At 48.4% G+C, this 13619-nt stretch overlaps 9 protein-coding genes across 9 annotated transcripts; 5 read left to right on the top strand and 4 right to left on the bottom strand.

The window, feature by feature from the left end:
- Nucleotides 1-1488: 1488 nt before the first annotated feature.
- BDQ94DRAFT_3171 (uncharacterized protein) lies at nt 1489-1935 on the bottom strand. The gene has a single exon (XM_026775479.1). The coding sequence runs from the start codon at nt 1847-1849 to the stop codon at nt 1622-1624; it is 228 nt and encodes a 75-aa protein (XP_026632231.1). The 5' UTR covers nt 1850-1935; the 3' UTR covers nt 1489-1621.
- A 1508-nt stretch (nt 1936-3443) lies between these two features.
- On the top strand, nt 3444-3798 carry BDQ94DRAFT_132658 (uncharacterized protein; the record flags this gene model as incomplete). The annotated part of the gene is made up of 1 exon (XM_026764099.1): nt 3444-3798. A coding segment is annotated over exon 1 (245 nt), but the record flags the coding sequence as incomplete, so codon positions are not given.
- Nucleotides 3799-5165, top strand: BDQ94DRAFT_132655 (uncharacterized protein). The gene is made up of 3 exons (XM_026764098.1): nt 3799-4312; nt 4376-4828; nt 4893-5165. Exons 1-2 carry the CDS (start codon nt 4180-4182, stop codon nt 4603-4605), a joined length of 363 nt encoding a protein of 120 aa, XP_026632228.1. The 5' UTR covers nt 3799-4179; the 3' UTR covers nt 4606-4828; nt 4893-5165.
- BDQ94DRAFT_132653 (uncharacterized protein) lies at nt 4292-5165 on the bottom strand. The gene has a single exon (XM_026764097.1). The coding sequence runs from the start codon at nt 5003-5005 to the stop codon at nt 4700-4702; it is 306 nt and encodes a 101-aa protein (XP_026632229.1). The 5' UTR covers nt 5006-5165; the 3' UTR covers nt 4292-4699.
- A 279-nt stretch (nt 5166-5444) lies between these two features.
- On the top strand, nt 5445-6149 carry BDQ94DRAFT_132652 (uncharacterized protein). Its single transcript, XM_026764096.1, has 2 exons — nt 5445-6006; nt 6111-6149. Exons 1-2 carry the CDS (start codon nt 5642-5644, stop codon nt 6127-6129), a joined length of 384 nt encoding a protein of 127 aa, XP_026632227.1. The 5' UTR covers nt 5445-5641; the 3' UTR covers nt 6130-6149.
- Nucleotides 6150-7118: 969 nt separating this feature from the next.
- On the bottom strand, nt 7119-7796 carry BDQ94DRAFT_3124 (uncharacterized protein). The gene has a single exon (XM_026775465.1). It carries the CDS (start codon nt 7681-7683, stop codon nt 7279-7281), a length of 405 nt encoding a protein of 134 aa, XP_026632226.1. The 5' UTR covers nt 7684-7796; the 3' UTR covers nt 7119-7278.
- On the top strand, nt 7797-8621 carry BDQ94DRAFT_3125 (short coiled-coil protein). Its single transcript, XM_026775466.1, has 2 exons — nt 7797-8229; nt 8334-8621. The coding sequence occupies exons 1-2, from the start codon at nt 7910-7912 to the stop codon at nt 8518-8520; spliced, it is 507 nt and encodes a 168-aa protein (XP_026632225.1). The 5' UTR covers nt 7797-7909; the 3' UTR covers nt 8521-8621.
- A 386-nt stretch (nt 8622-9007) lies between these two features.
- Nucleotides 9008-9795, top strand: BDQ94DRAFT_3127 (uncharacterized protein). The gene has a single exon (XM_026775468.1). It carries the CDS (start codon nt 9137-9139, stop codon nt 9728-9730), a length of 594 nt encoding a protein of 197 aa, XP_026632224.1. The 5' UTR covers nt 9008-9136; the 3' UTR covers nt 9731-9795.
- Nucleotides 9796-11641: 1846 nt separating this feature from the next.
- On the bottom strand, nt 11642-13273 carry artA (14-3-3 adaptor artA). Its single transcript, XM_026764095.1, has 3 exons — nt 12810-13273; nt 12491-12732; nt 11642-12435 (listed from the first exon to the last, which is right to left on the bottom strand). Exons 1-3 carry the CDS (start codon nt 13112-13114, stop codon nt 12356-12358), a joined length of 627 nt encoding a protein of 208 aa, XP_026632223.1. The 5' UTR covers nt 13115-13273; the 3' UTR covers nt 11642-12355.
- Between the last annotated feature and the right edge of the window lie 346 nt (nt 13274-13619).

Raw genomic sequence — 13619 nt, 5'->3', positions numbered from 1 at the left:
TTTTTTTTTTTTTTTTTTTTTTTTTTTTTTTTTTTTCCCTTGACCGACTATATGATATAATGGCTTGCGGGCCGTGATTACTGCTTACTTCATAAGATTGTTTTCTTTTCTTTTCCGTTTTTGGGAGTGACTGGTAAGTGTACGGAATACTCCGTAGATGATTTGTTATTCTTTTTGGGGGGGCTTTATATTTCCATTTTATTTTCTTTAATTTCGTTGTTCTTGGTAGGGGTTTCTTCTTCTGTATTATTGGGTATGTCATTTTGAGATAATTGCTTGGGATTTTACTAGGACGGATAGTATTCAGTTTGCTGCATTGCAATGTATACTGACTGGATAACTTGTGAACTGTCAATGAAGAAAATGTAAGGTGATTAGGTAGTGAGGGTAAATGATGATATCACCAGACAGGTTCAATCATTCTTGCTTCTTCAAACTATCTACTTTGTAGTATGTAGTAAACTGAGTAGTGACTGTGACTATTGACGGAGTAACTTGGGTAGTTGCAGCAAAGTAACGTGATATGACGAGATGAGCTGGGTCATGTGTCTCTCTCATCAGTTTCAACTAACTATCTATTTACTTATCGTGTAACTACTGTAGTAGCTAGCTGGTTAACTGGTTAACGGAGGTGATGTAAGCTGGAATGGAATCCCTAATACACAGCTATGTGACTACTCAAGTAATCCAATTAGTAGTATGTCAGGTGCTAACAATGTCAGATGTTTGTTGTGTTGGTTGCCACTTAGGAATCAGTGCTTGAATGGATAGAAGGATAATTAATTAGCCCTCTATTCTTCAACATATGACTGGGACTCTCTCTGATACTAAGGGCAGGTATTTGCGATGTACTCATATGTAGTTAATCAGTAGGCTACTCTCTCCACGCACTTCATCTAAATGCCCTGCAAAGTCTAAGGAAACTGTATACATGCCTGTCTAGTTATCTGAGGGTCAGGATAAACCACGCACAGGCTGCAGCTCCCACTATCAAATGCAAACAGATCAGCCATTTGACATATTAGTAATCTATATCTAAATAACTAGTTGTAGTAGCGATGGTTATTTAAACTCATAAGCGAAGTATGCGAACCCATACTATAGTAAGCTGTATTAAAGGGCCCGTGGATACTCAGGCTCCATAATAGGTTTTGGAATGAAATGGGCATCTACTCGAGAGAGATGAAGGAGGGGGAAGTGGGTGGAAGGGAAAAAAGAAAAAGGGAAAGCCACTACGCAGACGCATTGACCTTGTGCCCCCCCCTATCCCTCCCCTGGTTGATGGTGGTGGACACCCAAGGTTCTAGGAGGAATGATTTAATTTATTCTGGAAGAACTAGGTGGAACTACATATAACAGGACATAAGTCTCTAACCACGGGGGTAGGGTGCCTGCGCCTTGCCGACCATACGATAAGGAGGGGAAGAATGTTCCATGGGAAGATGACCCCGGTCAAGTAGCAGGAGGATGTTATGGACCCGCCGTATGGGTTTAAGGGGGCGCGCGTTCCCTGGCTGACCGTTTCTGCACTGATGGCTGCGTTGACTATTGATTGGGTTGGGTAGGAGGAGGGAGGGCGGCAGCTGCTCAAGTCTATGTTATCAGGTCTCCCTCTAGTGCCTCACTCACACACAGACACTACAACACACACATTTTCTCTTTGTGCAAGACGATCGGTGGCTTGGACGAGGTGTACTGTGGGTGGTGGTGGATAAAAGGAATGTGGTAGACTAGAGTGGTTTTGCTGGACAGGTCGTCCTCCGTGCTCTGTCTGTGGAGAGTGGATACTCGAGGTATAATCGGATAGGTCTCCTAGTGTTATTCTACCTATGAGAGCATTGAACAACATCTGAGCAAGTATGGAGACGGAGGGCTAAGTGTCAGGGTCGCGATGATCCTTCATCATCGTGCCTCGACATCAAATGATCGGGTAAAGGCATCAAGCCAAGTAGAGCCGAATTCGGGTTGGCATCATGACTGCTGGTGCTTGCTGGGAGTCTTAGCACTTGCCAGTGTCCTTATTAGCGGAGATTCCCCTCAGCCACTAGCCGATCCCAGATCGGCAGTTCTTTATCGTCACTCGCCAGGGTGGCATTGACCTTCACTGGGCTCATTGGAGCTCGCCCGGAAAGTGGACACTGGACGGAAGGGAGGAGGGGGCAAGAGGCCAAGTGTCTGACTTGCGAAGACAGCTCGGACAAGGTGGTTCCCGTTGGGATTGTCGTGGGGATGTGGTATGTGGTATCTACATCGTCGTGAGTTAGAGAGAAGGGGGACAAATAGATAGACAGGTAGGGTAGATAGATGATAGTAGCGGGTAGTAGGCAGGAACTAAGAATAATAATGCTGGCCGTCAACCATGGAATGGGCGAGTGGAGCAAAAAGGCAGTCACGCGGCCGCCCAGTCGTGGTACCCTTACGTCCTCGTAATCATTGGTATTCTTCCTCCGTATGTATGGTATTATTTCGGGGAATCCTCGCTTCACTCGGTCTCATCCGTCGCTTCGAACAACTGCTAGACAAGAGGATGAGAGGATGCTTCATTTGAAATTGGGTGCCTGCTTGTCCACTATGAGGTCACGGGCTTCTCCCCCCTCCTCCCTTAGGCTACTACACTACTGTATTCACAGTAACAAACTCTGACTGACGGAGACTTAGCTTTACTTAGGTGGCCCCCTCTCTACTAATCTGTCGGACTGACGTGCCTACTACCTACCTGAATCGGCTGCCGATTCCATGTTAAGCCTCCTCATCTGCCTCTATCTTGATACGGCGCAAAACTCCCAATCCCCATCGGGCAGTGGACAACTGTCATAGTCAGGACCCAAAGGGAAAGAAAGGGAAAATAAGGGTTCGGCCGTGGTCCCATCCGGTCACAAGCTCTTTCGCGCGCGCTCTCTTCGCTGGGTGGGGAGCGCGACTGCATGCACCGATGCGGGGGTTAAGGAACGCTTTCCACTGGCTAGTTTGCACCCTGTTGTTCAACGCTCCCCGGTGAATGCATCCCCTCCGTCGAAAACGGAGCTCGCTCACTTGCTGCTCAATTGCGGTTGGGGGCTCATCCTGCAGGTCTGCTTGACCTCGTGTTGATAACCGGATTCATAGGGAAAAGACGCGTCTAGCGAGGAGTGAGGAGTAGCTCCGCGGTATAGCGTACCAAGCTACCAATCTTCGAGATGAGCTGCTCGTCCAGTAGGACGTGGAATATCGCCTTTGCAATGTTTTTCGCCGACCCAGCGCAACTAATGTAGCCGCCGGGGAACGTTCCGGACATCGTCCGTTGGGGCTCATGTATGCAACTGCAGCGCCTTGCTGCAAATTCGCCACGATTGTACTAGCGGTCGAGCTGCGATGCGATCTGTTCGGTGCTGGTGATTCTTTGATAGAACCTACGAGATAACTAGTCGCTCCGCCCGTGACGTTGACCTGTTTCAGTTGCATCCATCAGATCGATGGGACCTGTGTGTCTTGGTGCTGATAGCGCCCGACTTCTCCGTACTTTGTCAGAGCTTCCGGGGCTGAGCCTTGCATTCAGCCAGTCAGGTACATTGCAGCACGGGGAAGTGAAAGTACCATCCGCCAAAGGGGTTGGACAAGAAGAGACATGCTCCAAAATTTCAATTATCAACCGAGACGAGCAAATGGCAAAAGATAGGTCCAATGAGAGTGACTTTCATGACGTTCTCATCCGTCATAGTTGAGGTTGCCCCGAGGATGAACCACGGTGAGCGGCGACGGTCAGCGCGCAAAGACCTTACAAGCTGCGAAAGAAAATTTTGCGCGCGTCTTCCCCGAAGCCTCACCCATGGTCGGGCAATTTCTTCTATTGAGGTTTAATTCCCACCATCTCGGGTCGCGTATCTGTGTGTTATTTTATTACCATTATCATTACTATATTCTTAGTTTCATCGCACGACCGTCGGAAAGCTTCCTTCGTCCATTCCTAGCCGGGCTGGAGAATCTAACTCACACTTGCCCACAGATTCTCATTGCACCGACGAATGGCAATGCACGAAAGCCATCCTATCCCTGTCGCGCGGTAAGTGAATGAATGCATACATGGCTCCTGCCATTTAGTAGGGTTCTGTTAAGAAGGCGCCGTACGGGGTACCCCATACAGCCCAGGGGAAAAAGGGAAAATCTGAATCACTTTCGTCACATTATCAACCCTATGATTCGATGTTCCGATGGACACATGTTCCCGAAGCGCGATGGGAAGAGATGGATCGGCAGCCTGCACATCCTTTCCTGGTTCTGCTTTGGCTGCTCACTCCCACTCGCTCCCACTCGCTCCCAGCCATGATCCGTCAGAAGGTGTGTCGAACCCGCGGGAATGGATCGTCCTGCCCCAAGCCGTTGACTTTTTTTGTGGTGGAGCTTAAAATCCGACCAGAGAGGGAAAAGTACGCCAGCCCACCTCCACTACCAGATTGGGGGGGTTGGGACCAAAAGGACGATACATCGACATCCAGCACAAAGTACTTACTCCTCCGTATACAGATGCATCGTTCTTATTTTATTTTTATTATTTTTTCTTCCTATTGCTGCAGGTGGAACATAAATGTGCTTTTTTGGCAACTCGTCTACGGCAGGCAAAAACACTAGTGGTGGCAATTGCAAGACTTGGGTTGTAAGTAACTGAGGGGGTTAAGATACCTCCGGTTGTAGTACCGTCTAGGTGCATTATCAGTGGCACTAGTCAGGATAGCGGGAGGCACGATGAGAGAAAGGTCGAGCGAAGCATTCCGATATTGATCCTGACCCCGTCTTGCGGCGATGGAGGCAAAGCCACGAATCCGATGGCTCGATCGACGTTGCATGACCTCCCCTGAAGACTTGGTGAGAACGTTTTGACTAGGTCCGACTGACTACTATCGCCCCATTTGACGTACTGATACAATCTTCTGCCCTTTTTGTGGCTTAATGATCCGCCGCCGCCTCGGCAATTGCTAAAGGGAGCTAAAGAGGAATGGAGAAGTGAAAGGTTCGCTTCGCATGGAGCCATACATAATTTGTGACTTTTCGCTAGGGGAGGGGGTGGGAAAGTGGAAAAGGCGAGCCGTCTTGCTATTGTTGGCGAGTGATGATTGATCCGTGGCAACAATAACAACAACAGGAAGAAGGGAAGGGGGAGGGAAGGAGGGAGGGTAAAAAAAAAATAAAATCACAATGTAAAAGGGCCATCCAACCTCAGCAGCATCATGCCTCTACATCATCGCCATGGATCATCGTCATACTACTAGCGGTGGATGATGAGGATCATCGCCATTCCTCCGAGAGCGACACCTCGTTGGCGGTGATGGGTGGCCCCCCTTCAGGGGATTTGGGTTCCCGCTAAGGAGGGCAGCGGCGAACCAAGGGGCGTGAAATCCTGGGTCCGACAGTCACTAACCGAACCACTGCTGAGAAAGGAACAGGACGAACCCCTAAAAGGGCAGCGGCGCCCACCAACCACGGGACGCCAGTCCGAACGGAGGCCCTTCACCGAAACATCATCTGGCGGCTTTTATTTGACCAGAGAGAGAAAGGAAAGTGAGAAAGAGAGACAGTGAGAGAGCTGTCTGCCTCTTTTTTTTTTGGTTCTTTTTTAGTCGCTGTTCACGTAGTAGTGAGGTGTGATGATGTATTTTCTGTTTGGTAGATGGCTAGTTGTTTCAATGGGATTGGACTCTTTCAATCTATCCATGTGTCTCATGTCTCTCTTTTTCTTGTATTCCTTTTCTTAGCGTTATGTCTCTATTCTGCCTGTCTTGTCTCTGTTTTTTTCGCCTCTCTTTTTTTACATTTCTTGCCTCCCTCCGTACCCAGGAATACGGTGATAATCATTCCAGTGGCGGCCACGAGTCTTCCCACTCTTAGTGTGGTGCCGCTAATCCCCAACTGGGTAAGACCGAGCCCACCGAGGTACCACTCCGTACTCTGTTTGTACCTCCCATACCAAATTCGGGTGAATTTCCTGCCCAAAAGTACAGCAGGCATGTACCCTCTGGGTAATTATGGGAATCGGTATGTTACCGGCTTCCCCCTGCTACCTGCCTAGTTCACTTAAGGCAGGGCTGTGATTAGCCCCGCGACCAGCTCTAATTGTCGCATAAATTGTGGTGGATTAGTGTCCATTTCCCAGCATGACAATACATACTGCGTGTGGTATCTGACTGTCATACCCGCTGCGACTCATGACTGACTGACTGACTTATTGGTTAGCTGGAGGAAGTACTCCGTAGTTAGTAGTGTTTACTATGAGGTACGTGGTCCATCAGTCACGGCGCTCTTCAGCAAGTTAGTTTGTATCTCAATACCATCTATTCACCGTGAGCAGTAACGTCAGAAGGCAAGTCAGTTGTTGGCTTACTAGTAAGTGTTCAGTAAGTTAGTAGGTGGTGGTATAGAGTATGTAAGTGGTACGGATATCAACCGCAGCAAAAGAGTGGTTCCTTTTTGCGACTTTTCATGCTAAATTCCCCATTATTACCTACTCGGGAGTATTCCTATTACATACCAGATCTGCTGCTGCTGCTGCGCTGCTGCTTAACTTGCTTTGCTGCTGCTGCTGCTGCTGCTGCTCTTTTTGCTTGCGAAACTGACCACGATAATTTATTATTATTATTATTTATTATTTCTTTCAAGGATTATTATTGCGACGAACTATTCCTACTTACAGCGACTTCCTCGACGTTCTCAATCTCCTCGTCGCGTTCATACCTCTCTCTTTTTACTCATCTTGCTGGCCGTTCCATTTTTTTTAAGCTACTGGCTTTGCTCCTCTTTCTCCTCTCCTCTCTTCTCCTGTCCTGTCCTGTCCTGTCCTGTCCATCGGGTCTTTCGTTCTCCTCCTCCCTTTCCTCACAAACCTCTCCTCTCTCCACTTCCCTCCCTCCCCGACTCTCTCACTGGGTTCTTCTTAACTAAGATTTTAACCACTCCCCCCCCCCTTTTTTGCCTCTCCCTCTTTAATTAATCTTACGTGACTGAGAGGAAGTGTGATTGTGACACACCCAGACCTTTGTCGCTCATCCATCAATCACCAGCAGCGTTGTTATTCCTTCCCACTTCGCAGCACTACTGCACTAAACACCACCGAACCCAACCCAAATCAGCACCAAAAACCCACCTCCCTCTTCCCCCCGTGTCCAAGTTTTTAGTCCGCCCGTTTTCGGACTGCCCAACGAACTTTCCTCAAACCCGGGTTCGACACCTTGGATTAATCCCTAATCCCTAATCCCTATAGACTGCCTTGCCCCAAAAAAGGAACAAAGGCGAATATAGCTGGCAATCACTTCAGGTACATCCTTGAATTGCTTTGTCCTGAAAGTGGTGGTTGTCTTTTCCCCTCCACCTCCCTCCCTCGTCGCCCCCCCCGAATTCCAGTTCGCTTAACCCGGACCACGGCTTGTCGCTCTGGTCCTCTCCTCCTCCCTCCCCCTCAAAGTCGCTCTCCCCTTTGACCGACTTTATTTCTCTCCATCTCTGCCTATCTTTCGTCTTGATCTGATCTGATCTCCCTCCTCTCGGGATCTCTTCCTTCCTGGCAGCCGGAACCTGTTTGCTTCTTGCCTGCTGTTTTCGTTGTCCCTGTTTTACTTTTTCCGGCCCGAGAATCCTCGACGAACAGCCGCCCTGGGAAACAAACCCACCTCTCGCTCTTACGCCAGCTACCTCCAGCGACAACGCAGATCTTCCCATCTGAAGTCATCGCTAGAGGTAGTCACAGCCCAGCTGTGAAGAAGACATTCAATTGCTGTGTTTGAACGTTGCTTGCGGGAGTAGTTCTATTCCGTTACCCCTCGACCGTGGAAAGCCTGCCTCAGCGACCGCCCCGAGACTTTTTCTTATTCGCTTCCAAGCCACCGTCAACCACAGAAACTCTTAAATTCAACCACCGGCGCCACCACCAGACTCTGAAAAAACCATGGCGTCAACATCAGATGTGCACGGTTCTTCTCCTGTGCCAACCCTGCCCCAGCCCAACGACAACGGTCGTTCGCACATGTCCTCCCTCTCATCATCCTCCTCCATCTCCGACGCCGAAACCGAACGTAGAGGTCGTTCAGAGAGACCTCGCATGGCCAGTCGGAAACCGAGTGCCTCAATACTAGTTCCACGGGATCATCCTGAAATCGAAATCGAGGAAGAAGAATTCCCCCCTGACGACGCACGCGCCATGAGTCCTCGACGCAACTCGGCTGATTTGGAGCGACTGGGCAAGGAAGCCAGGCAAACACTACAAGAGTGAGTAGTTGAATGACAATTTTCCCCGAAACCTCTGGCCAAGTGACGCCAGAGACAAAAAAAGAGGGAAGAAGCGATGCTAATGTGTTACGTGTTCACGGCAGACAAGCCAAGGCTCTCCAGTCGTCCCTTCAGGCGCTCGCCGAACGTATCGAAGCCGTCAAATCCGACCATGATAAGCTCGAAAGCGAGAACCGGTTCCTTCAAGACTACATCGGTGGATTAACCCGCAACATGACCAAGAGCGAAATGACAAGGAGTAGCACCAAGGTCAAAAAGTCGCAGAAATAGCTCCGACGCCGTATCATCATCCCGGCTATTCGATACAGATAAGCGGTCGGGAATTCGCTATCCTGGAGAAAGCGAACGATAAGATCAAATCTACGAAACCTCAACCTTCTATGCGATGACCTTCACGTCTCTATTCACCACATGAAGTTTCGGATTTGGTGGATGCCACACTTTTTCGCTACATACTGCAGGTGTCTCACATATGTTGGAATGGGGACGCTCTTGGCTGCCGCGCATACTTGAGCAGCAATACGACACGATTTATGCACGCGAAGATCCGCTTGGACTTACTGCTCTGTGTCTGGGATTCCGAAATGACATCTGCGGCTTCATCAGGTGGAACCTTGTGCAACGCTGAAGCCCCGAGGTGTGAGCTTTCGCAAATTGATCCCTTCCTTCGATTCGTTTTTTACCTCGCTACCGGACGGACTTGATATTGCAACTGGGACCTGGCGGTTGATCACAATGAACAACGCCCTACCTTCACCCCCAAGACGCTACACGTAATCTGCTGACGACCCTCGAGTTCTCTTCACCTATGGCCACCCACGTCAAAGCGCTCCGCGTGTGGTTGGAGATTCGCAGAGGGCTGCTGTGGTCGTGACATCATCCACACATGCCGGGGGTTACCAGGGAATTTGATCGACGCCTACCGTCTTGGCAGCGATTCGGTGCACGACTCAGACATACTCTTTTTGTGCTCTGGTCTTACCTTTCTTCTGTTCATATTCTGTTTTTTACCTTTTTCTCTTTTCTTTTCCCTTTATTCTTCCTTTCCTATCTGTCATATCATACCGGAGGCTTTGTGTATTGGCATAGCACGCGCGGCGTTGGGACACTTGACTGGGAACCGTTATTTAGACTTGTTGTGTTCATTTCATCACTTTCTGACATTTGGAACCGCACTGGGCGCATTTGTTTGCAAAGGTCTGCAAAAAGGCGGGAAAGCATTTTCACGGAGCAGCCAATCTTCATGTGGTTTACATCATCCTCATCCTCTCCCCATCCTTGTTTCATCGCCGCCTCTCCTCAACCTCCAATCTCATCCCTCCCCTGTCCTCCTTCCATCCTATCCCCACCGCCTCCTTGTCCATCGACATGTATATTGGAATCGTCCCGGACTGACGATTCAGATTCGACTTGGTTTGATTTTCGTTTGGCTCTGAAGACATTTGCTTACATACCCAGAAGCGAGCGGTTGATACATTAAATGAGAAACAAAATTGTGAAATCCGGTCTGTAGAATGCAAGTGTAGACTGATGTGCATCCATCTGTGACGACGAGAAGTACTTTGTCACAATGTATGGAATATGGAGCATGTGGTTTCAACTAGCCCCCATTCCCGCTATGTGATCACACCGCATTTTTGCTCCTTGACAGTTGACAGCTCGACACGTCAAGGGAGGATCCCTACTAAATCCACCCACACGGAGTCCTTCATCAAACCGGAACCCAGAAATTGACAAGACCCCGTTTCATACCTGTCAACTGGCACTCTTCATCAATACCGCTATCACATATACCGAATTAGTCAATCATCGTACGTTTTGTCTCTTCTTCTTATTCTCAACACGGCCCTACTTAAGTTGGACGATCCCTTTCCACGTCCCTTATCCGAGTAGTCTAGTCTCATAAAGTACGGAGTACGGAGTACTTCGGCGTATGCTAGATCGGTGGGGTTATCAGATAATTTTTTCTAATGTACTTTTTAGACTTCTTTTTTTTTTTTTTTTTTTTTTTTTTTTTTTTTTTTTTTTTTTTTTTTTTTTTTTTTTTCTTCCCTGTTGATCTTCTCTTAAAGTGCTCCGTTATTAGGGACTAATTAAGTGGGATTGTAGTCTTGTGTGGCTCGGTGACTTTCTGGATAATACTGATGATTGTGTGTGTGTGAGATATGCTAGGCAATGTTTAGAATGGAAAGGGAAGTACTTCTCTACTATCCTAATAAGATGTTATTTATTGAACCTCACTAATGAATAAAATTCAAAATACAATTCAGAATGATTATTAGTAGATGGATGGATACTTAAGGAAAACTTGTTTCAAATCAGAAGGATGATTGATGCAACTAAGTATCTCGCTTTGCTCTCGTCATACTAACTAGTTATAAGTATAATCAGGTAATTAAAGGCATGGATTATGGATAAAAATCTTTTGTAAATAAAAAATAATAATATCAAAAACTAATTATCATATTACTAGCCCTATTCATATAATCTAAAGAAAATCCCTGAAGTAGATCAAAGCATACATTACATACATACACACTCTATCCTTACTCCTTCTCAATTGTATGTTGTTAGTGTTACTGATGATTCTCTTGGTGTCATCACTCCTCTCTCCTTCTTCCTACGAGCCATAACTCACAACTTTATCCATGATTAAGTTCAATTCAATCACAACTCTAAATAATAGTATGAATCAGTAACAATCGCAACCATCATAGTCCCCATTACCTTACCTTACTTACCTGGTTAGCACCCCTAACTCCACCACCACCCAAGGTAAACAAACCTTCAATCGTATGATCAACTAACCGAATTATTACTCCATACTTAAAACTCTACGAAGTGCATACATAAGCAAAACCTATTTTCTACTTAGGATCAAGTAGTACTAAGTTCTTACATGCATATACATAATACATAATATCACCAAAAAGAAAAATAAAATGGGACTAAAAATTGTGATCTATAGATAGCTCTAACCTTACCAACTAGTCTACTACGGAGTAGCCTCATCGAAGTCAAACAAAGGGGGGGAAAGGAAGGAAGGAAGGAAGGAGAAACTTTACAAATGCTGCGTGCGTACTGCATTGTACTTTTGGTCGAGGGATAAAAGTATTTGGTTGGATGGTATGGTATGCATGTATGCATGTACGTTGTATGCAATTAAAGATCGAAATCCCGAGTATTACAGAAATACAGACTCCCGGAAGGGGAATCCGGAGTATCTGCGAGGGATGGATGGATGAATGCATGCATGCATGTCGGTTATTCATAGAATGGGTTCAGTCGGGGTTTGGTTCGTTGTTTGGTTTGTACTTCGTACTTCGTTCTCTTCCTGTATCAAGATTGGGTAAACTGACGTTCTGTGGGAAATTCCTACGAAACTGTCCACTGCTTGTTCATAAATTTCAAATTTCTTTAGCCACTGCCGGGCTTTAGATCTAAACTCAGCTAAGGCGACAAACAAACGCCGTACGTGGCACAAGGTGGGTAAAACCAAGAGAGTTCGGGAAGCAAGAGTCAACGTCCTGGTGGGACTTGACTGACTAGGGTGGAAGTGCGGGTGGATGACAAGGGAAAGGTATTCTTTGGGGGGGAATTGCGACAATAGGCAAAAATCGAAATCATCAAGATATGAAAGGAAGCCCCGCGACAATCGGAGGACATAAGAGACCAGACCGAGACCACTGGCGGCATCGAAGGAGGCCACCAAAAGGCCAACAGGGACAAAGAGGGCGACGAGAGATCCAAAGCATGACTCCAAAGTTCAAGACCTGTCAGCCAGTGAATGGCCAACCAAGCCCCATCCCTTCCGGGCTCGCCAGAGAGAACGAACCCCAAAGCGCGCAATGGTTTCATCATCCTCTTCCTACCCCGGGCCTTCTGAGTCTAAGATCCAGATTGTCGGCCGGCCGACCCTATCCAAGTCCGGACGCGAGTCCTTCGTCATCTTTATTTGATTTACTCGGCGGGCTTCTCGCCCTCAGCGGGGGCCTCCTCCTTCTTCTCGGCAGGAGCGCTCGCCTCGGCGGCGGGCTCGGCCTCGGACGAGGTCCACAGAGTCTACCGGCTGTTAGCATGATCCAAAACCACGAGTGCCACCACATCAACTTACCAGGTTGTCTCTGAGGAGCTGCATGATCAGGGTGGAGTCCTTGTAGCTCTCCTCGCTCAGGGTGTCGAGCTCTGCAATGTCCGTTAGCCTCCAGCTTGACAGTCCAGCACTAGCTTCCACACATACCAGCAATAGCATCGTCGAAAGCGAGCTTGGCCAGGTGGCAAGCCTGGTCGGGGGAGTTGAGGATCTCGTAGTAGAAGACGGAGAAGTTCAGGGCGAGACCGAGACGGATGGGGTGGGTGGGAGCAAGGTCGGTCTGGGCAACCTCAGTGGCGGCCTTGTAGGCCTCAAGGGAAGCATCGGCGGCACCCTTGCGACGGTCGCCGACGGCGAACTCGGCAAGGTAACGGTGGTAGTCACCCTTCCTATTAGACGGGGAGAAACACGTCAGTCATGGATCGCGATCGCATCGAGAGTGGGAACCGCGTGGGTCGCAACGCACATCTTGTGGTAGAAGACCTTGGACTCGCCGCTCTGGGCCGAGGGGATCAGGTGCTTGTCGAGAACCTCGAGGATATCATCGCAGATCTTGGCCAGCTCAGCCTCGATCTTCTGACGGTACTCCTTGATGAGGGAGACCTGGGACTCGTTGCCCTTGGACTCTTCTTTTTGTTCGATGGAAGTGACGATTCTCCAGGACGCACGACGGGCACCGATGACGTTCTTGTAGGCGACAGACAGGAGATTCCGCTCCTCGACGGTGAGCTCTACATCAGCGGAGGCAACGACCTTCATGTTCTCGACCATTTCTGTGTAACAGGAGGGGCCATGTTAGCATGAGGCGAGACTCGTAGCCGCGAAGTAGGCGGTCGGAAAACGAGAATGACGCACCTTCGTAGCGCTCAGCCTGCTCGGCGAGCTTGGCGAGGTAGACAGCATCTTCGTGACCCATTGTGAAAGATTATCTGAATGAGAGAAGAGATGTTAGTTGGGCAAGATCGCGAATAAATAGATTTCCGGATATAGAGTGCAGGCGACTGGGAAAAAGACGCCACAGTAGACCAGAATCGATAGTGCAGAGAAGCGAGGGGCAGGCAAGTCACAGGGCAAAAGTGAGGCTGTGAAGTCAAGTGGTGCAAGGAACACGGAAGCGATAACGCCTCCCCTCCTTTCCCTGATTTACCGGGAAATCCCCGTCATACGTATCAGGTCTCCCAGCATCATGAGGGCGGTTGAAGAAAGAAGAAAATATACATCATCTTTCCCAGCCATCATGACCCCTATTCATCTTGCAAATCCCCCAAGACCAGGA

Source organism: Aspergillus welwitschiae, assembly GCF_003344945.1.
Source record: "Aspergillus welwitschiae strain CBS 139.54b unplaced genomic scaffold BDQ94scaffold_1, whole genome shotgun sequence".
NCBI classification, from domain to species: Eukaryota; Fungi; Ascomycota; class Eurotiomycetes; order Eurotiales; family Aspergillaceae; genus Aspergillus; species Aspergillus welwitschiae.
Note: the sequence above shows the minus strand (reverse complement) of the source record. Positions and strands in the feature narration are given on the sequence as shown.